The 23,219-nt window shown below is 43.6% G+C and overlaps 2 protein-coding genes across 2 annotated transcripts in view; one reads left to right on the plus strand and one right to left on the minus strand.

Moving 5' to 3' along the window:
• Window positions 1–2,611, plus strand: part of myo10 (myosin X) — a 204,031-nt gene extending 201,420 nt beyond the window's left edge. The window contains exon 41 of the mRNA XM_056292618.1: window positions 917–2,611. Coding sequence (XP_056148593.1) covers window positions 917–1,027 — 111 coding nt within the window. The 3' untranslated portion in view covers window positions 1,028–2,611. The remainder of the gene's footprint in view (window positions 1–916) is intronic.
• Window positions 2,612–6,631: 4,020 nt separating this feature from the next.
• The window catches only part of marchf11 (membrane-associated ring finger (C3HC4) 11), a 29,339-nt gene continuing 12,751 nt past the window's right edge, over window positions 6,632–23,219 (minus strand). The window contains exons 3-4 of the mRNA XM_056293936.1: window positions 11,454–11,646; window positions 6,632–7,556 (exon numbers count right to left, since the gene is read on the minus strand). Of these exons, the coding sequence (XP_056149911.1) occupies window positions 7,234–7,556; window positions 11,454–11,646 (516 nt within the window). The 3' untranslated portion in view covers window positions 6,632–7,233. The remainder of the gene's footprint in view (window positions 7,557–11,453; window positions 11,647–23,219) is intronic.

The following is a 23,219-nucleotide window of genomic DNA, read 5'->3' on the forward strand; positions in this document are numbered from 1 at the left end:
AGCATGTTTTTTCGTCATCATGGTCCGACAGCTCTTAAGAGACGGATATGTGAAAATGAGAAAATTTAAACTGCTCCAAAAACATTTATAGGAGGGGATTCTTTGAAGTTGGTGTGGAAATTTAATGAACAAAACGTGAAGTTGTAATAGTTTCTTAACATGCAAAATTTTTGAATGAAAACTTCAGGGTTGGTATGCAAAGGCCTTTAGATGTGAAATTATAAAGGTAATATAGAAATATATACACATGGGGTGTCCGGGTAGCATGGCGGTCTATTCCATTGCCTACCAACATGGGGAACGCTGGTTTGAATCCCTGTGTTACCTCCGGCTTGATCGGGTGTCCCTACAGACACAATTGGCCATGTCTGCAGGTGGGAAGCCGGATGTGGGTATGTGTCCTAGTCACTGCACTAGCGCCTCCTCTGGAAGGTCGGGGAGCCTGTTGGGGGGAGGGGGGGGAATAGCGTGATCCTCCTAGTGATACCCTCCCCCTGGTGAAACTCCTCACTGTCAGGTGAAAAGAAACAGCTGGTGACTCCACATGTATCGGAGGAGGCATGTGGTAGTCTGCAGCCTTCCCTGGATCGGCAGAGGGGGTGGAGCAGAGACCGGGACGGCTTGGAAAACAGGGTAAATGGCCAAGTACAATTGGGGAGAAAAAGGGGGAAAACTCCAAAAAAGAAAAATGAAGTATATACACATTAGTTTGGGATTCTTTGCATTCTGTTTGCAAAATTAGTGCGGGTGTTAAATAGTATTAGATTGTATTAGTATTACATAGTATGAATATTTCATATTCATTGATATTGATTTTCACATGGATGGTTTCTCAGCCTCTCCACATTGCTTTGCACATCAGTAACTCGTACTAAAGTGCTGATCCACTGTCTTACAACCTTCCTCACCTCTGCAGGTGATGGACATCGCCAAACTGATGAAGGCTTACATCAGCATGATTGTCAAGAAGCGGTACAGCAACTGTCAGTCTGTCAGCAGCCATGGCAGCCAGTGTAGCGCCTGGTGAGCCCCGCCCCCGCGCCCTTTGGCCCCGTTGGCCTCTCAGTGCTGTGGAGGTAGAGCGCAGCTCCTGTCGACTGTGCCAGGACACCGAGCCACAGTGTCGTGGGAAAAATGGCTCTTACACCTTCTGCCTGTCTGTCTTCAGTATGTGGAAGACGGACTGACTCTCTAAATGCTGGATACGAAACAAACGCCCCGGTGCTCTTAATGCTTAATGGAATCATTCCAAAATGTTCTATATACACACACAAAGGTCTGACGTACAAAGGTCTTTATTTCAAAACACCTTGCTATTGTGTCTCTATTTCAAATGGTTAGTTTTATTTTCTGAATTCTAAACTATTTTCATGTGTGATTCTGAGACTGCCCTCCACCAAAAAACGACCCCATAGGTCGTTTGTACAAGCAGCTTATTACGACCTATTGTTACGTTTTGAAGTTAAGCGACCTCTAGCGGCCGTGCTGCCAATAGCAATCCTAGTTACTATACTAGACGGCGAGACAACACACTGACTACATATTCTATTGTTCTTCAGTTGTTTTTATCACTGTTTACTGACGACTCACCTTTTCCAGCCTGTCTATGAGGCGTTGTAAAAAGGATGTCAACAAGTAGATAAAAACCCACAATGCACAGAGGCAAAAAGTATCTGGCATATCTGCTGCCGCTGGTAGGGGCGCTAATTTAGGAAACGCTCCTGTGGGTCGTATTAGAGGGTATACGACCTATGTGGTCGTATGGGTTGGAGGATTTGTAGGTGATTCTTGTAGGACTAGCTGTTGTTTATGTAAAGAAATGATGTTTAGGAAGGAGACTGCTCATTTCTCTGTGACGCTAACATGCTATGGCAATACAAGGACTTCAGTTACAGGACAGGCTTTAAGTTACTGAGACCTGAGTGTGTACGTGTGTGTGTTTTAAGAACAGTTTGCTGTCAGAATGTAAAAGGTGGTGGTGGAGAGAGCTGAGAGGAAGATAATACAGCGCTTGTCCTCTGCTTTGGAAAGAAACTCTGGGACTGAAAATTTGTGTGAGAACTGTCCTCAGGATTATCTGTAAAATGTAAATAATATGCAAACGTTTTAGTGTCGGCATTTCAAGTTCGGCTGTTGATTGTTTTCAAAGGACTTTGCTTGCGATGGTGGAGGTCACTCAAGTGCCTCAGAGAACCCGAAATGGGAACAAACTCATCCAGTTTCCCGGTGAACGCCGCTCCTTTTTAATTCAAGTCTTGATGTCGCTGTCAATCTCCTTTTAACTAGCCATGTACATACCTAATGTTGAGTCTAGAAATTCTGTTTCAAATGAGTCTTAAACAAAAACAAATCCACCAGTGGTGCTTAGAATTCGACTTGGCTCCAGTGCAGCTAATTTTGCCTCGTTTCAGCTTCTGTACTACCACCACTTTCAGCTTCTATACTACTGCCACTTTTCAGCTTCTGTACTAGTACCACCACTTTTCAGCTTCTGTACTACTACCACCACTTTTCAGCTTCTATACTAGTACCACTTTTCAGGTTCTGTACTACTACCACCACTTTTCAGCTTCTGTACTAGTACCACCACTTTTCAGCTTCTATACTAGTACCACTTTTCAGCTTCTGTACTACCACTTGTTACGGGAGGCATTCTGAAACGAGTCAAATGGCATTGAAAGTCAGGAATTATCTAAAACATATTTCCACTTGCTTTGAGAAGTCTCAGATGTTGAGACTCTGTCATGTGACGTCACCACTTTCCTGCCACGTCGCCACAAACACGCCACATTTCCCTGGACCTCCGCCGGCGGCAGATCCACCCAAAGACACGCGTGTGCAGGTTTCCTCCTCAGTGCCTTGCTGTATATTGTGTACACTTGTTTTTTCTTCCGTTTGGTTTCTTTTGTCATAATGTGCAATGTTATATATATATAATATAATCATGTGGCTGTACATTTTATAATGTTTCCCGGTTGATAACCACCAGGTGATTTTCTAGATAATCGTTCCTCTCTTCTGCCTCCATGCTTACAGTGAACTTATAAAATGCACAATACCACTGTCAAGTTGTCCTTTTGTATTAGCTGTGTTATATATTGAAAGGATGATTCTAACAATAAAATTTGATAAGTATTTACTCTCCGGGATTTAGTGGTAATTATTTCATTAAGATGAGCTCCAGAAATTTTGACTGACAACCACGGGAAACTGATTGACAAACTACAAGAGTCAACAGACTGTTAATTGTAAGCTAGCATAAGGCTAGTTAGCAGATTTGCAATGTGCGCCTGGTACAACCAGATGGTGCATTATGTGGAACCGGCACATCCAAAATCATCGGCCTTCCCTCCCCCAACCCATCAAACCGCCATAGAAAGGCCATGATATACAAAGCATCAACCATAACTCACCCCTTAACCCGTTCTTCACCTGCTTCCATCTGGTCTCAGGTTCAGGTCCCTCACCTGGAGACGGACCACTTTAAAAGGAGCTTTGTTCCTTCTGCCATTGCCATTCTGAACCTCTTGTGTTAATGTGTTCTCTCCCTGTCCTCCACATATGTCCTGTGGTGTGTACATGTATTCCATTATCCAAGCTGCTTATCCAAATTCGGGTCGCGGGGATGTTGGAACCTATCCCAGCAGTGGGCAGCAGGCGAATAGACACCCTGGACAGGCCGCCAGGCCATCACGACCGACACACATACACACACGCACAAACACAAAACAAACCTAGGGAAAATTTAGTACGGCCGATTCACCTCACTTACATGTCTTTGGACTGTGGGAGGAAACTGGAGCACCCGGAGGAAACCCACGCAAACATAGGGAGAACATGCAAACTCCACACAGAGGACGGCCCCCAAGGTTGGACTACCCCACAGTTCGAAACCAGGACCTTTTTGCTGTGAGGCAGCTGCGCCAACCACTGCACCAACATGCCACTGTGTACATGTACTGCTACTACTACTACTTTCGGTTGCTCCTGTTAGGGGGCGCCATAGCGGATCATCCATTTCCATTTCTGTCCATCTTCCGCATCTTCCTGTCACACCAGCCACCTGCATGTTTCCCTCACCACATCCATAAACCTCCTCTTTGGCCTTCCTCTCCTCCTCTTCCCTGGCAGCTCCATATTCAGCATCCTTCTCCCAGTGTACCCAGCATCTCCTCCACACATGTCCAAACCATCTCCATCTTGCCTCTCTTGCTTTGTCTCCAAACCGTCTAACTTGAGCTGACCCTCTAATATAATCGTTCCTAATCCCGTCCTTCTTCATCACTCCCAATGAAAATCTTAGCATCTTCAACTCTGCCACCTCCAACTCCTCCTCTTGTCTTTTCATCAGTGCCACTGTCTCCAGACCATATAACATAGCTGGTCTCACTACCATCTTGTAAACTTTCCCTTTAACTCTTGCTGGTACCCTTCTGTCACAAATCATTCCTGACACCCTTCTCCACCCACTCCACCCTGCCTGCACTCTCTTCTTCACCTCTCTCCTGCACTCCCTGTTACTTTGGACAGTTGACCCCGAGTATTTAAACTCATATGCCTTCGCCACCTCTACTCCTTCCATCCTCACTATTCCACTGTCCTCCCTCTCATTCACACATAGGTATTCCGTCTTGCTCCTACTGACTTTCATTCCTCTTCTCTCCAGTGCATACCTCCACCTCTCCAGGCTCTCCTCAACCTGCACCCTACTCTCACTACAGATCACAATGTCATCTGCAAACATCATCGTCCATGGAGACTCCTGCCTGATCTCGTCCGTCAACCTGTCCATCAACATTGCAAACAAGAAAGGGCTCAGAGCCGATCCTTGATGTAATCCCACCTCCACCTTGAACCCATCTGTCATTCCAACCGCACACCTCACCACTGTCACACCTCCCTCATACATATCCTGCACCACTCCTACATACTTCTCTGCCACTCCCGACTTCCTCATACAATACCACACCTCCTCTCTCGGCACCCTGTCATATGCTTTCTCTAAATCCACAGACACAATGTAACTCCTTCTGACCTTCTCTATACTTCTCCATCAATATTCTCAAAGCAAACATCACATCTGTGGTGCTCTTTCATGGCATGAAACCATACTGCTGCTCGCTGATCATCACCTCTCCTCTTAACCTAGCTTCTATTACCCTTTCCCATATCTTCATGCCGTGGCTGAGAGCAGAATATCTTGACCTGTAGCCATCAAAAAAAAAACAAAAAACAGGATACCAATTAAGATTGGGTTCCTCACCAGGATGCCTAAAATATGCCAAAAGCAAACTGCAGAGACAACGAAAATACGAACCACAAATTGTCTTTATGCATGCTCAATAATAACCAGTGGTGATTCCGTATTTGGGGGGAGTGTTGGAACCGTTGAGACGCGTATTTTCCAAAAATTGCGTCTCGGTTATTTTCAAACCCCAAAACGTGCTGCACCAGAAGTTGGTCCACCCCAAGGATCAGGTCCCCTGGCACAAACAGAGCAATATAATGTACGCTGCTGAAGTGCCAGGGGGACTGCCGTGACTTGTAAATTGGAGAAACTAAACAGACACTTCACAAGAGGATGACACAACACAGAAGAGCTAACAACATCAGACCAGGACTCCACAGTCTACACCATCTACAGGCCAGTGGCCACTCTTTCAAGGATGAGGATGTGCACACCCTTGATAGGGAGGAACGCTGGTTTGAATGGGGAGTGAAAGAGGCCATCTATGTGAAGAGGGGACGACCATCCCTGAACCGAGAGGGGGGGCCTAAGAGTACATCTGTCTCCATCTTACAATGCTGTGATTGCAACTATTCACCAATCCTCGGTGAATAGTAAACATTGCCATTGAAACTCTATAGTTAAAGGTCACGTCCATATTTGCATATGAAACCGATCATTGGTTTCTGTGGTTATGCCACTGTATTGTTTATAAGGGTGGGGACACCTGCAGTCAGTTGAGATTGAAGAGGTCACTTAGATGATGATGACACATTTCTCTCAATAAACACCGCGTCCAGACGAACCGAATCAACCTTCTTGGAACCACAAATTACAAGTCACATCAGCGTAGTAACACAACTACTGCCTGCAATTCTGACTCGGAGTCTGATCAGCTCTACTTAAGATGTTTATTACTTAATTTGCTGTGTCATTACGTCTTAATTTAACATTATGCAATACCCTTTAACAGCAATTTGCATGTGGCCAAACTACGCTTTGAGAAATATGAAGTGGTTGAAACCGTCAATTAAAGGGATATGACAGATTAAGGATGTGACAAGTGTAGCAGTCAACATCTGAAAGCTGTTTTCAAAACCGCTGAAATTGGCTAGGCCCTGTGATTGCCTGGCGGGCCCTGTGATGGCCTGGCGGCCTGTCCGGGGTGTCTCCCCGCCTGCCGCCCAATGACTGCTGGGATAGGCTCCAGCATCCCCGCGACCCTGAGAGCAGGATAAGCGGTTTGGATAATGGATGAAATTGTCTAGTGAATGTTTTTGTTTCATGACATTTTCAGAAGGTGTTATTACCGTTGAGCTGAACGTAGAGTTTCCCCCTCGACCCCCAAACAAATACTCACACTTCTTTCTGAATATAAACTCTTTATACGTCACATCCAAGTTACATTCCAAAGAAACAGAAAGACAGCCGACAGCAGAAGTCGCACGTGTTTCATTCTTGTGCTGTTTGCTGCGACACCATCAGCTGTCCCTCCGCTAACTAAGGCACCGAAAAATGAAACAACCCAAAACTTGAGTCGAGAAAGGAGCAACACGCACGTTCCTCGGCCCAAAGCCTCGCCAGACTTTGCAGGGCCCCTGGAAGCTCCAACAAAACGACATACAGACCGACTCAAAACCACAAAGTCTTCAGTGGCTCCGTTCAGATCTGCACAAATCGTCTGACCTTTAACCCTTTGTCACAACACCTGAGCTGGTCTTCCCATTGTGGAGCCAGATGTTTATTTGCAAAATGAGAATGAAACGAAACATGGAAAAGAAGGAATGTGGCCACGCAGCGATATGGTGCAAACATCGTATCCCAAAAACAAAAGACAAAAAAACACAACAGCAACTAAATTAAAATGCAGATGGGAAGCTGACAGATAACCAGAGAAGATGGTGGAAATGTGGTGTGAGCCATGGCTATCTAAACAGGAAGTGATTGGATGTGCTTCCTATCTGTTCAACAATGGAGGACACAGGATCAGATTTGGGCTGGCCTCGTCACACCGATGTCACGTGAACAACCACTTCCCCAGATTCACCATCCCGGCCAACGCCGTCTTGGGAGACCAGTGTTGGGCAAATAGGCGGGAAACAGGGGCAGGTCCATGGCTGGGGCCCCAGCTGGGTGGGCTGTAAGGGGCCATCAGGCCCCAGGGGGGCCAGGGGCAGCCAGAGCGTCCTGGGGGCCAGCGAGGTGGGCCCTGTGCTCGTCTCCTCCATATCTGCTGCTTTGTTGTAGCTCTGGACGTCCCAGTGGAGGTTGACCGCCCGCCAACGCATGAAGACTTTGTGCACTGCTGCCCCCTCATGGACGATTAACCCTACATACAAAAAACAAAACAAAAACAAAAACGGGTGCTGTTCAGATGCTTTAGATTTCACCTTCTTGACTGATATTTTTTTATATGTGAATTTCACTTTTCCAAAATGTAATTATCATTCTTAAATTATTACATTAAATAATTATTATGAAATAGACATTACATGAATTCAACATACATGTAAAAGTCAAACATTCAAGTTGTGAACAATACTGAAGCGTAGGTGTTTACATCATCAATGACAAACATCACCATGGAAACAGGGCTGGGAAGTGAAGCATTACTGGGACTGTAAACTGAGCACACAGTCATTAGTTTCTATGGAGGTAAAAATAGCAGTTTTGTTATAAGAAGGGTTTACTTTATGCCACGTCAGTTTTGTGAACATATATGTGTATCGTATGCAGGTCACTCATGAGGTCAAACCACAGGTCCAATCTGGAAAGGGTACAGTTTCATTGCCTTGCTAAAGCACGCTTTGGCCTCCATGTTTGCAAATAATGATCCAATGGATACATGTATGATTTCATAAATCACTTTTTATATCCTGATGAATTAAAATGCTGTCTGGAGAAACAAACACTCCAACAGAAGTAAGTAAGTGACTAAGTAAAGTTTTATTTAGTATATAGCACTTTTAAAAACACAGTTACAAAGTGCTTTACACTCAATCAGAAAAATATGAGTAAATACATTAAAATAAATTGAATGAATATAAAGCATGGCACAGGGAGTAACAGACCAAGCTAAAAACGAATCAAAACAGAAAGCAGGGATGGGGGACCTATTAAAAGGCTTGCCTGAAAAGATGGGTTTTTGGAAGCTGCTTACAACAGTCCAAAGATTCAGCAAATCTAATGGGTTGGGGGAGATTATTCCAGAGACTTGGGGCTAAAACTGCAAAGGCGCGATCACCTTTTGTTTTACAGTTGGAGTGAGGGATGGATAAAAGACCGAATTTTGAGGATCGGAGTGGTCGGGATGTGGAACGAGGAATGAGAAGATCACAAATGTAACTGGGGGCAAGATCATGCAGTGCTTTAAATGTAATCAGTAAGATTTTATAAATTATTATGAATTTTACAGGAAACTAATGGAGGGATGCAAGAATAGGGGTAATATGGGACATATGGCTAGTTCTAGTTAGTAGTCTAGCAGCTGCATTCTGAACCAACTGTAGACGATTTAAAGTAGCTTGGCTGAGGCCAGAGTAGAGGGAGTTATAGTAATCTAGACGGGAGAAAAGTAAAGTGTGAATTAATGTTTTGATATCCTTACAAGACAAAATATTTCTGATTTATGCAATATTTCTTAGCTAAAGCAAGCAGGAATGGACAAGCTTGGTAACATGGTGACCAATAGACATATTCTGGTCAAAGATGATACCAAGATTTTTAGCGGTAGGTTTGATGTTTGAAGTTGACCAATAAACTGAACAACTGCAGTGGCAAAGTTTTTAGGACCAATTAAGAGGACTTCAGTTTTTTCAGGGTTTAGATGGAGGAAATTAAGGGACATCCAGTCTTTGGTGACAGCTAAGCAATCATGGTGGGAGGACAGTTGATTCAGGTTATTGGGTTTGGCAGACAAATAGATCTGAATATCATCAGCATAAAAGTGGTATGACATGTCTTGAAAGTGACTAAACAAATGACCCAGAGGAAGCATGTATAAAGAGACAAGGACTGACCCCTGAGGGACCCCACACAGTAGGGGCGCTGACGAGGATACAAGATTGTTAATACTAACATTAAACTATCCATTAGTCAAATAGGAGTGAAACCAATTTAATGCTGTACCAGGAATGCCAACCCAGTTCTCCAACCTATCAAGTAAGATGGCATGATCGATGGCATCAAAGGTAGCAGTTAAATCTAGAAGAATAAGAATATTCACCTTAATCAACATGCATAAGAATGTTACTGGACATTCTTAGTAATGCAGTCTCAGTACTATGCTTGTGACAAAAATCAGATTGAACTTTATTGAAGATGTTCTGACCCTGCCCTTTAATAGCCTGTCAGCCTGTCCAGGGTGTCTCCCCACCTGGCTCCGGCACCCCCGCGATCCTGAGCAAGATAAGCAGTTTGGATAATGGATGGATGGATGTTATGACCTTTAGTCAGCTGCAGGATTTAGTCCACAATTTTTTCAAGGATTTTGGATAAAAAAGGAAGTTTGGAAATCGGTCTATAATTGTCTTCCCTTGCCAGATCGAGAGAAGTTTTTTTGAGGAGAGGCTGAACACAGGCAAATTTAAAATAGTCAGGCACGGACCCAGATGTTAGTGAGCAGTTGTTGATAGAGAGCAAGCTGGGACTTAAGCCAGGGAGGATGGATTTTTTTTAAAAATTGTTAGAACTATACCACATGGACTGGAGGAGGGATGCATAAGGTCTACAGTACTAACAAGGAACTACAGAGAAACGGGAGCAAATTCCAACATTAAAATCAGACAGCTGAAAAGGGCGGGGGGGAAACAGTGGAGGTAAAATTGGACCCTAGACCATCGATCTTGTCAACAAAGAAAGACAAGAAATTTTCAGTCATTAGCAGAATGGTAGGAAGAGAGGGATTCCCAAGCTGATTGATAGTACTAAACAGAAACCTAGGGTTATGTTTATTACTCTCGATCAAGTCAGAGAAGTAAGCAGCTCTTGAATCTTTCATAGTTTGATTCAATTTAGGAAATAACTCCTTCATATTGGAGTCGATGAACTTCAACAGTAGATTGTTTTACATCTGCAATCAACCTTCCTATATTCCCTTCTTTTTTGATGGCTATTTTCATTGATCCAAGGGGTTGTGGTAATAACTGGGACAGCCCTGGAATATGGAGCCGAAAAATCAAGGACAGATGTACACAAATCATTAAACCAACTAACTCGGTCATCAATGTTGGCAAAGTGAGGAGGGCAGCTGGCAAGTCTGGAAAAATAACTAGAAAACATGGCTGATGACTGCTTATGCGAGAGTAGATTATACATTTTTGGGGTATTGTAGTAGGTGGTAAAGAAGCATCAAAGTTAATACATTTATGGTCAGAGACAAAATCAATCTTACTCAGGGAATTAAGAGACATGTTCAGGGTCAGCATTAAATCAATGATGTGCCCACGGTTTTGTGTGAGGAGTGACATGCTGCACAAGGTTCAAAGATTTAGAAACATTTAAAAAAATCTATGACAAATGAGTTAAAAGGGATTACCAATATGGAAATCACCAATTATAATGGCCCCATCAAATTTAAGAACAAGAGAGGACAATAGCTCAGAGAATTCATTAAGAAAACCTGTAGATGAATTGGGAGGGGGGTCAATAAATGATTATACAGCAAATGGGTTGTCACACACATTTTTAAAAGTTAAGATTTCAAAACTATTAAAAAAAGTAAAAGGAGCACAAGTGTGATGGTTCTTAAAAGCAGCTATTATACCCCCACCACGCTCACCTGTTAACTTGGGTGTGTTCAGAAAATTACAGCTGGGTGAGCAGAGCTCCACTAGAGGGGAGCGCTCCCCAGGTTTAAGCCAGGTCTCAGTAAGAAACAAAGTCAAGGTTGAGGGAAGTAATTACTTGGCATGGACTGGGCATTTAAAAGAGCATAAAGAACTGGAATAAGGGGCTTAGTTGGACTGGAATCCCTACGGCAGACTGTAATCAAATTATCTGGCCTGACAGTTGAAGACACTTAATGCAAAGCTTTGGTAGTGGGTATTATATCGTGGCCTATTCCTAAGAAGAATATTGTAAGAGCCATGGGATGAGCGAGAACTCAATGCTCAGCTGGTGAGCTCCATTAAAGCAACACTTTAGCTACAAGCTGCTGCCTCAGCAAACACTGAGTCTTTTATCCAGTCTCCAAAATAATGGAAAGAAAATCAAACTCCTGGCTCACCCATGCAGACGAGGTCCATGAAGCCATACATGCCATAGCAGATCTGAAAGAGGATGTCCCTGCGCTGCCACACTGCCTGTGGGCTGAGCGTCGACCACAGCAGCCAGGAGATGCTGGCGACAAGGAAGAGTGAGCCCAGGAACACAGCGATGATCTGGACCTTCTCGACCAGTGTGATGGTGATGGCCTGCCACTAGGGGGCAGTCAAGGCAATTTATGAGACAGACTATGGAAAGTTAAGAACAATTTTTAAAAAGACTACACAACCAATGCAAACAACAGGACTTAGTAATGCTCAGGGACACCAAGTAACTAAAATGTAAAAAGAAATGTGCACCAAGTCAACTTGACCAACTAAATGAAGGTGAAACAGTTATCCAGTGTAGCCGCACCTTTTTCATTAATAAACAGTACATAAAATGTAATTCACACAATCACTGCCCACTCATAAATGAACTGTGAAAACTCAGCTGCAGTTGTTCGCACACACACTCATGATGCACTGGAGCATAAAATCGCGGACAGTTCATAACACTTTTGTCTTAATGTTGTTGGCTGAAATATTTTCTCTATGGTTTTTAAATGCTTGCTATGGTTTTACTTCTGGTTGTCTTCTTTGTCTGTGTCTACACATTGTGTGCTGTTCTGTGCAGTTATGGAATCAACTTCCATTGCTATGCAGATGACAATCAATTGTATGAATCTCTAAAGTCAAGTCATAACTCCCAGTTTATAAATTTAGAGTTTAGCCTGTCAGCAGTTAAAAACGTTGTCATTTAACATATCAATTGACTGCTACAAAACAGTAGTGGTAATAGTATTAGCGGTTAGAGTACTAGCATGTCTTGTAAATTATGTACAGTATGTGATAATCTGTAAATATATATAATCTACTTCTCTACTATGTGACTGCGTGTGAAGATACTATTGAACGTGATGGAAAGGTAGTTGGCCTGAAAGAACCTTCTGTTCAAAATGACTCCAATGATTCAAAATACACAAACCTGCACATTGCTCTGCAAGGCATGACAGAATTGATTATAAAATATTACATCCAAATTCTATGGGTTATTGCCTAATTCTGAACAAACATAGTATTTGTTCTACATTTAGATATGGCAGGCTGTTTTATCATTTATTAAGGCACTAGTCACAAAACTTGAATCACTAGTACTTAATTTTTAAACACTAGTCGCTATCATTAATTCACTAGACACTAATGTAAAGTCACTATTTGCTTTAAATTAGATAACTATTAGAACAAGCACTAGTTACTAAGTTACTAATTTGATTGTGATAAGTACCTTTTTCTCTTTTACTATTAACAATTCATTAAACACTAGTTCCGAAGACTCGGAGAAGCCCCACCCTGGCAGAGCTCTCTGAGGTAGTTAAAAAGCTCCTCGGTGGCAAGGTGCTGGGCGTGGATGAGATTCGCCCTGAGATGCTGAAGGCTCTGGACATTGTTGGGCTGTCTCGGCTGACACGCCTCTTCAGTGTCGTGTGGAGGTCGGGAACAGTGCCTGTGGCGTAGCAGACTGGGGTGGTGGTTCCCATATATGAAAAAGGGGACCGGAGGGTGTGCTCCAATTATTGGGGCATCACACTGCTCAAACTCTCTAGGAAAGTCTACTCTAGGGTGCTGGAAAGGAGGCTCCAACCGACTGTCGACATCAGATCAAGGAGGAACAACGCAGATTGCGTCCTGGCTGTGGAACAACAGACCAACTCTTCACCCTTGCAGAGGTGCTGAGGGAGACATGGGAGTTTGACCAGCCAGTCTACATGTGTTTTGTGGACTTGGAGAAGGCTTACGACCGTGTACCCCGCGGCACTTGCTACAAGCCATCTGGTTCTTGTATAACCAAAGTGAAAGCTGCGTCCGTCCGTATTCTCGGCATAAAGTCAAACACGTTTTCAGTGGGTGTCGGACTCTGCCAAGGTCGTCCACTGTTTCCGATTTTGTTTGTGATATTCATGGACAGGATCTCAAGGTGCAGCCAAGATGAGGAGTGTGTCCGTTTTGGGAACCTCAGGATTGCATCTCTGCTCTTCTCAGATGAAGTGGTTTTGTTGGCTTCATCAGAACGTGACCTCCAGCCTGCACTAGGGCGGTTTGCAGCTGAGTGTGAAATGGCCGGGATGAGAGTCAGCACCTCCAGGTCTGAGGCCATGGTCCTCTACCGGAAAATGGTGAATTGCTCCCTCCGGGTGTGGGGTGAGTTGTTGCCTCAAGTGAAGGAGTTCAAGTATCTTGGGGTCTGGTTCACGAGTGAGGGTAGGATGGAGCGGGAGATTGACAGGTGGATTGGTGCACCATCAGCAGTAATGCAGACGTTGTATCGGACCGTTGTGGTGAAGAAAGAGCTGAGCCGGAAGGCAAAGCTCTCAATTTACTTTGCAGCAAAAAGGTGACAGTCAACAACACTAATACCACAAATGTAAAAAACAATCTACAAATCCACCACCCCACCCAATTCACTGAACTTGGAAAGACAGCCACCGCCGCAATTCCATCCCGGCAATTGGCTGTTCCTGAGGCTTTCGGACAAGTGTCTAAATATAGATGTGACATTGACGGTGTAACGCGGTATATAGCCAAAGAAATGCAGCCGTTCAATATAGTCGAAGAACCAGCATGTAAAGAAATGCTGCGAAAGTTTGACAAGCAGTACGAATTACCAGGAAAAACATAAGTACATCTGCAAAACTGCAATCCCCAATTATACAACCAAGTGAAGGATGATATCTTAAGAGAAACTGACTGTTACTCAGCCACTACAGACATTAGATAAGATAAGATTAGATTATTTTACTAGCCACACAACCAAGACCGGTGGAATTTGTTTTTGGTACACAAACTCTGCAGCACAATACATACATGGACATCAACAGGCACTCCACATATTATCGCTAACAATACAGTTATACAATAACAGAAATAAACATATCACGCATAACAATTAGGTGAATGGTGGTGTTTATGCCAATGGTGTGTGAGGAGGGGACTATAGGGAGGAATTCAGAGTCCTGATGGGGGGAAAAAAACTGTTTGTGAAGCGTTTAGTTTTAGTGGGCAGTGACCTGTAGCGCCTCCCTGAGGGAAGGAGCTGAAAGAGGTGATGAGCAGGATGTGAGGAGTCAGAGATTATCTTCTTTGCTCGCAATACAGTCCGGTTAATATGTAGAGATTCAACTGAGGGGAGTTGGTTGCCTATGATTTTGGATGCCTTGTTGAAAATCTGCTGCAGTTTTTTCCATGTTTGACTGTCCGTGCCACCATACCATACTGTAATAGAAGATGTTATGATGGACTTGATAATGGCTGAGTAAAACAGAACGAGCAGTTGATGTTTGAGCTGGTATTTATTTTATTTTTTTAAACTTTATTTTCCAATTTTCAAGTTTTTTTGGAACAGGTATACAAAGCACACGAACAACAACAACAACAACAAAAATAAACATGCAGGAATCCCCCCTCCCCCCCAAGGCAAAAAAAAAGGACTACGCAGGGATTTCTTATTCCAATTCCACATAATAACCATATTTTTGAAGACAATATAAAGTTGTACACATATATCTATAAGTATTTTCGTTACAACCAGGTAAATAAAAAGTACATTCAATAAAAGGGAAACCCTTCAATAAAGTCTATGAAAGGACTCCAGGTCAAAGTAAAGTTTTTGCGGGTTTTACATATTTTATAGCGGAGCTTTTCTAAAGGTAGAAAGGACAGCACCTCCCTCAACCACTGCAAAAATGATGGCGCTTTATTTGACTTCCAGTTAAATAGGATAAGTCTGCGTGCTAGTAATGAGGCTAGAGCATTTGCCTGCAAAGTTGTGACCTTACAGTTAGGGGGTGCTGTGCCAAAGACGGCTGTGTGAAAATCGGGGTTTATGGTCTGTTTACAGATATGTGAGAATACATTAAATATCTGTCCCCAATAACTGTTGAGGGAGGGGCATGCCCAGAACATGTGTCCCACCGAGGCTGGACTATGACTGCACCTCGGACAGCTAGGGTCTGTGGTGGGAAAGATTCAGGCAAGCTTGTCCCCCGAGTCGTGAAGACGGTGAGCTGGTATTTTTTAAGCTGCTGAAGAAAAGTAAAGTCGTTGTTGAGCTTTTGCAATGACGTGTTCTGTGTTAATTTTCCACTTCAGGTTATTGCTGGTTGTTCCAAGGAATTTAAAAGAGTTGGTGGTGGTGATGGGATCTCTGTGTTTTAGGATTTGGCATGCATCAGAAGTCAATAATGAGTTCCAATGCATGCCAAATCCTATATGTGGTCAAACTCAAATAGGACCCCATACATGAGCTTAACAATACCTCACCACTAACTGGACTCTACAGCCAAAGCGACTGGGACGGCTCAGAAAATAGGGTAATTGGCCAAGTACAATGGGGGAGAAAAACAAAGGGGGGGGGGGTAATTAAATCGTTAATCGCGATTATTTGTATGACAATTAATCGTCAAGTAAAAGTTCATGATCGTGACAGCCCTAATCACAAGTCCATAATAAATGTCCATTGACTACTACTACTACTACTACTACTACTACTACTTTTGGCTGCTCCTGTTAGGGGGCGCCACAGCGGATCATGCGTTTCTTTCTCTTCCTGTCCTCTGCATCTTCCGCTGTCACACCAGCCACCTGCATGTCCTCTCCCACCACATCCATAAACCTCCTCTTTGGCCTTCCTCTTTTCCTCTCCCCTGGCAGCTCCATATTCAGCATCCTTCTCCCAATATACTCAGCATCTCTCCTTCACACATGTCCAAGCCATCTCAATCTTGTCTCTCTTGCTTTGTCTCCAAACCGTCCAACCTGAGCGGTCCCTCTAATATAATCGTTCCTAATCCCGTCCTTCTTCATCACTCCCAATGAAAATCTTATCATCTTCAACTCTGCCACCTCCAGCTCCTCCTCCTGTCTTTTCATCAGTGCCGTCTCCAAACCATATAGTAACATAGCTGGTCTGACTACCATCTTTTACACCTTCCCTTTAACTCTTGCTGGTACCCTTCTGTCACAAAACAAATCACTCCTGACACTCTTCTCCACCCTGCCTGCACCCTCTTCTTCTGCACTCCCCGTTACTTTGGACAGTTGACCCCAAGTATTTAAACTCATCCACCTTCGCCACCTCTACTCCTTGCATCCTCACTATTCCACTGTCTTCCCTCTCATTCACGCATATGTATTCCATCTTGCTCCTACTGACTTTCATTCCTCTTCTCTCCAGTGCATACCTCCACCTCTCCAGGCTCTCCTCAACCTGCACCCTACTCTCGCTACAGATCACAATGTCATCCACAAACAGTATAGTCCACAGAGACTCCTGCCTGATCTCGTCCATCAACCTGTCCATCACCATAAATAAATCACCAACAATAAATGTCCACTGAGCTCTACATTAATATAGCTCCTGCTCTACCATGTCTTACTTTGTTTTTTCATTAATTTTCATTAACTCAGAACTGCACATAATAATGCAATTCATAGTATACCTCAAAGTACACGAATTCAACATAAATACTTCAAAAATCAAATACATCTAATCATTTTACAGTTCAAACATCCAGCTGCTAGCAGGGCTCCATACATAGCGCACATGATGTTTAGTGCGCCACCTAGCAGCCTGCAAGCTGAATATCACACACACCACACTTTACCTGATTAGCGGCTGTATACGGCTCATAGGCACACAACACAATTATCATATATTCATGAACTACTTTTATCCTCTCAGGGCTGTCCCTAAAGAATGGTATAGGGGCGCAGCGCCACTATGACAACGTGCCAGCATCATCTTGTGCCCCCCCCCACCATTCTTACCGCAAATGTGAATACGTAGAAAGTGGGAAAACACGATCATCCAAATAATCTCAGATGCTGAACTGAGTAAATATCATGTAAAGGAATAAAATTTGCAACACTGATTACTGCTCCCACGGTGAGTAATATTTTCTAGCTAAATGTTATAGGCAGACGGATATTATAGGCAGATTTGTTTTGCGACGTTGAACGTTTCCCTATCACTAGGATGAGTTCGCGTTGTTGGGAAAGGCTGACGTCCTTGAGAATGTTGGCTCCATTATCTCAATCCAGGGGTGTAGTTCAATGAACAAAACCTTCAGCATCGAAACAGTCTAACAAACTCGCGAATGGTAACTGTAACGTTAAACCAAACAAAACAAAATGTTCCTGCACCTAGACAGATAGATTTGTGTGATGAATAAATGAGTCAAATTCAATTAATTTGTCAGCTAGTAGGATAACATTAGACAGAAATACCTTATTGTCAAGCCCTGCGTTTTATTTATAGTTCTATCTTGGACAAAATTAGTGGACTTCCCTAGGTTCAATAGGTTGTCTTTTACTGTATTGGATTTTTGCATAGCCCTGGTTAGTTTACTTTTTTTTTTTTTTTTACCATGTCAGATATATTTTTTTTTCAACATTTCCAAAATTTTCAATTGAAACTATATATATATATATATATATATATATATATATATATATATACACTACCGTTCAAAAGTTTGGGATCACCCAAACAATTTTGTGTTTTCCATGAAAAGTCACACTTATTCACCACCATATGTTGTGAAATGAATAGAAAATAGAGTCAAGACATTGACAAGGTTAGAAATAATGATTTGTATTTGAAATAAGATTTTTTTTACATCAAACTTTGCTTTCGTCAAAGAATCCTCCATTTGCAGCAATTACAGCATTGCCGACCTTTGGCATTCTAGCTGTTAATTTGTTGAGGTAATCTGGAGAAATTGCACCCCACGCTTCCAGAAGCAGCTCCCACAAGTTGGATTGGTTGGATGGGCACTTCTTGCGTACCATACGGTCAAGCTGCTCCCACAACAGCTCAATGGGGTTCAGATCTGGTGACTGCGCTGGCCACTCCATTACCGATAGAATACCAGCTGCCTGCTTCTGCTCTAAATAGTTCTTGCACAATTTGGAGGTGTGTTTAGGGTCATTGTCCTGTTGTAGGATGAAATTGGCTCCAATCAAGCGCTGTCCACTGGGTATGGCATGGCGTTGCAAAATGGAGTGATAGCCTTCCTTATTCAGAATCCCTTTTACCCTGTACAAATCTCCCACCTTACCAGCACCAAAGCAACCCCAGACCATCACATTACCTCCACCATGCTTAACAGATGGCGTCAGGCATTCTTCCAGCATCTTTTCATTTGTTCTGCGTCTCACAAACGTTCTTCTTTGTGATCCAAACACCTCAAACTTGGATTCATCCGTCCACAACACTTTTTTTCCAGTCTTCCTCTGTCCAATGTCTGTGTTCTTTTGCCCATCTTAATCTTTTTCTTTTATTGGTCAGTCTCAGATATGGCTTTTTCTTTGCCACTCTGCCCTGAAGCCCAGAATCCCGCAGCCGCCTCTTCACTGTAGATGTTGACACTGGTGTTTTGCGGGTACTATTTAATGAAGATGCCAGTTGGGGACCTGTGAGGCGTCTGTTTCTCAAACTAGAGACTCTAATGTACTTATCTTCTTGCTCAGTTGTGCAACGCGGCCTCCCACTTCTTTTTCTACTCTGGTTAGAGCCTGTTTGTGCTGTCCTCTGAAGGGAGTAGTACACACCGGTGTAGGAAATCTTCAATTTCTTAGCAATTTCTCGCATGGAATAGCCTTCATTTCTAAGAACAAGAATAGACTGTCGAGTTTCAGATGAAAGTTCTCTTTTTCTGGCCATTTTGAGCGTTTAATTGACCCCACAAATGTGATGCTCCAGAAACTCAATCTGCTCAAAGGAAGGTCAGTTTTGTAGCTTCTGTAACGAGCTAAACTGTTTTCAGATGTGTGAACATGATTGCACAAGGGTTTTCTAATCATCAATTAGCCTTCTGAGCCAATGAGCAAACACATTGTACCATTAGGACACTGGAGTGATAGTTGCTTGAAATGGGCCTCTATACACCTATGTAGATATTGCACCAAAAACCAGACATTTGCAGCTAGAATAGTCATTTACCACATTAGCAATGTATAGAGTGTATTTCTTTAAAGTTAAGACTAGTTTAAAGTTATCTTCATTGAAAAGTACAGTGCTTTTCCTTCAAAAATATGGACATTTCAATGTGATCCCAAACTTTTGAACGGTAGTGTATATATATATATATATATGTATATATATTATTTATAGCTCTAACAAACACTGGGTTGGTTGGGATCCAGCATGGAAACAGGAGTTCCCATGGCTGTTGGAGACTAGTGACAAGTCCGGCAATGCGATGGGGATGCTTAGAAGGATATGCAAATCCCAACAACAAAAGCAGCGTAATGGGGATCATTGCTGGTCAAAGGATCCCGTCTACACACTCAGGAGGGATGTCATCCGTTCTCACCATATGAAATCAGAGCAGCACAACAAAGCTTTGCACAAAGAAATGCAGTGGCTGGCATCTGAGAGGGATGGTGGAGCCGAGCAAGGCTTCCAATTGCAGGTGAGGCTTAAAAAGTATTGCTTTCTCTGATGAGACATAACACATTCCTATCTTGTTTATTTATTATGCATCTTCCACCTCTCAGGTGTCACTGCAGTACGACGCCATAAAAAAGGCCATGGAGACCCTCTACTGGCTGGCAAGGAGGAAGGGGCCCACACCACAAAATTCTCCTCATTCCTGGACTTTGCAAAGGACCCCTTGGTTGTGAGGTTCTAGCCCACCTACAGCAGGGTGGGAATGCAAGTTACAGGAGTAGGAGGATCCTGCAGGAGATGTTACAGGTATAATGTCAAAAAGATAGTTAAAATAACTTACATTTACATTACATTTTATATCAATAATTGATTTTAATAGGAATCACAACATTAATGATGTGTTCTATTAGGTTTTGGCTCATCAGATCCAATTGGACCATGAGGCAGAGATGACAGCATCGCAGTTCGTGGGGCTCGTGTGTGATGAGACAACAGACATCACCACCACTAAGGAGTTGGTGCTCCTCACAAGGTGTGTCTTTACCTTTTTTTAACATGGGGAACAGCGATGCCATAATTGCCAATGCAAGGTCTCTTACAGATATATCTCTGTTCAGGCTGGCTGACTCCAATGGCCAGGCCAAAAGCACCTTTGCCAAGGTAGTCCCACTGCAAGATGGCACTGCGGACACAATTGCTGCAGCTCTGAAGACCTGGCTCCAGGAGAAGAACATCTCCATCAAGAAGGTGATGGGCTTCGACAGTGATGGAGCTGCCAGTGATGACTGGTAACATAATTCAAATTAATATATATATATATTACAAAAAATATTGTTTTAGTCATAATGTTGACCAGGAATGTTTTTAATTATGGTTGCCACAAAACAATTTTTGTTGTACTGCTTAGGGCGCAAGAATGGAGTGGCGGTGCTCCTGCAGAAGGAAAACCCTCTCATGACGGCGATCCACTGCATATGCCACCGACTGGCACTGGCTGTGGGGCAGGCAGGGGAGAGGGTTCCATACATAGGGAAACCACTTCAAGCCAAATCTGGGTGAACTCTTCAGGTGCTTTGCCTATTCAGCCTGCTGGATGGCCAGACTCCACCAAATACGTGTTTGTTTCTTTTTTACGCATCATTAATTTTATAGGGATAAATACAATGGCTGTCTCACCACTTTTTGTTTATTTGCTGAGATACATTTTCTGCAGTTAACTGAATTAAAATGTTAAATACTGTTCTCTCGCCCCTTCAATTAACACATATTTTGATATTTTATGTTAAATGATATTACATGTCCAAGATTCCAACATGATTCTGAATCTGATTAGATATTGGACTACAAGAAAATTAATGTTTTTCTCTTTCAGGAACTTATGGATTTGGCCCAGAATACCCTGAAGGAAGCAAAGGATACCCGGTGGCCGAGTCATGACGAGGCATGCAAGTCACTATAGGAACCTCCCTGCGGTGCTCATGACTCTCGACAATGAGAACAAGAACAGTGCCACTGCCACCGGTCTCCTCATCTAGCTGCACAAATACAACACCCTGGCCACTCTCTACCTGCTCTGTGATCTGCTGCCACACCTGTCTTCGCTGAGCAGCTGCTTTCAGCAGGAGAAGATCAACCTCCAGCAGATCGACAGAAATGTGAAGGCCAAGATGGCAGTGGTCCGATCGATGAGAGAGGGCATGCAACCTGGGAGCAGGCTGGCCAAGCTCCAGGAAGACCCGGCTGCTGGTGGACGCTTGGCGGATTTTCAACTGCCCAGTCATGAACCAGAGTGGCAGGGGAAGGTGAGGGAGCCAGTAGTCAATCAGCTTCTTCACAACCTGGGAGGAGCGCTTCCAGTCCACCGAGCTCCTGTCCTCCTTCTCCATCCTTGACCCTAAACAGATGCCAGAACCCATGCCAGACCATTATGGCATGGAGGAAGTTCACTGTCTCACTGATCATTTTGGTGCTGGAGAGGGAGTAGTGGCTCCTGATGCTGCCTGTGATGAGTGGTTGAGTCTGCGGGAATAACTGAACCAGAACCGCTAGTTGTCACAGGAGCAGCTGGTCACTCTCCTCCTCAGTGATGGCACTACGAGGGAGCTGTACCCAAGCCTGTGCACGTTGGCTGCAGTGCTGAGTGTCATTCCAGTTAGCACGGCTGACTGTGAGCGTGCCTTCAGTGCACTGAAGAGGGTTAAAACCAGACTGCGCAGCAGCATGACCACAGCCACGCTTAACACTCTGCTCACCATAACCATCGAGAGCCCCCCCCCCCCCCCAGATAATTTAACTTTGGTGCGGCAGTGAAAGCTTGGGGCCAGCTTAGAAACAGACGCATCATTATCTAATGTGATTGCTCTGTCCTCTGTTCCTGAGTGTGTGTGTGTGTGTGTGTGTGCATGCGCATGTTTTCGTGTTCTAACAACTATTTCAACACGACTTAAATAAATATTTTATTTGGAACTTACCCTTGCGTTTGCTTTTTTATTGAAATTATGTTTGCTTTTTATTGAAATTACAGCAAATGGCTTTCTTTATTGCATTTTTTTTTGCCTCCCAGACAGGGGGTGCCCCCCACCGGACCACCCCCTACTCGCGACTCAGCACCATCTTGTTTGAAAATCCTGGGGACACCCCTGCCTCTTCGAGATTAGCTCGACTTTTTTTTTTTTTACATAAGTACAGAGTCTAAATTTATTTGTTCATCTGTGTGCATTCATTGCTAATGTGGCTAACAGCTACAACCATTAACTCACCAGAATAAATGTTCAAAGTCCTAAGTATGAAGTAGCAGCTCCTCGGCCAACTCCTTTGGTTCAGGGTTATACCTCAACTCTTGTGGTTCAGGGTCATACTTCAGCTCTTGTGGTTCAGGGTTATACCTCAACTCTTGTGGTTCAGGGTCATTCCTCAACTCTTGTGGTTCAGGGTCATACCTCAACTCTTGTGGTTCAGGGTCATTCCTCAACTCTTGTGGTTCAGGGTCATACCTCAACTCTTGTGGTTCAGGGTCATACCTCAACTCTTGTGGTTCAGGGTCATACCTCAACACTTGTGGTTCAGGGTCATTCCTCAACTCTTGTGGTTCAGGGTCATACCTCAACACTTGTGGTTCAGGGTTATACCTCAGCTCACAAACTTTTAACTGTTTATCTTTTTTCACTCCAAAAACTCCAACAGACTGAACCACACCTACAACAGAGGAAGCTAAAAATGTGCGATGAGAGAAAGCCACCCGTCGTGCTCTCTGCGTGTGGAAGCGGAGCATATTAAAGCATCTAGATCAGGGGTGGGC

Source organism: Lampris incognitus, chromosome 14 (genome assembly GCF_029633865.1).
Source record: "Lampris incognitus isolate fLamInc1 chromosome 14, fLamInc1.hap2, whole genome shotgun sequence".
NCBI classification, from domain to species: Eukaryota; Metazoa; Chordata; class Actinopteri; order Lampriformes; family Lampridae; genus Lampris; species Lampris incognitus.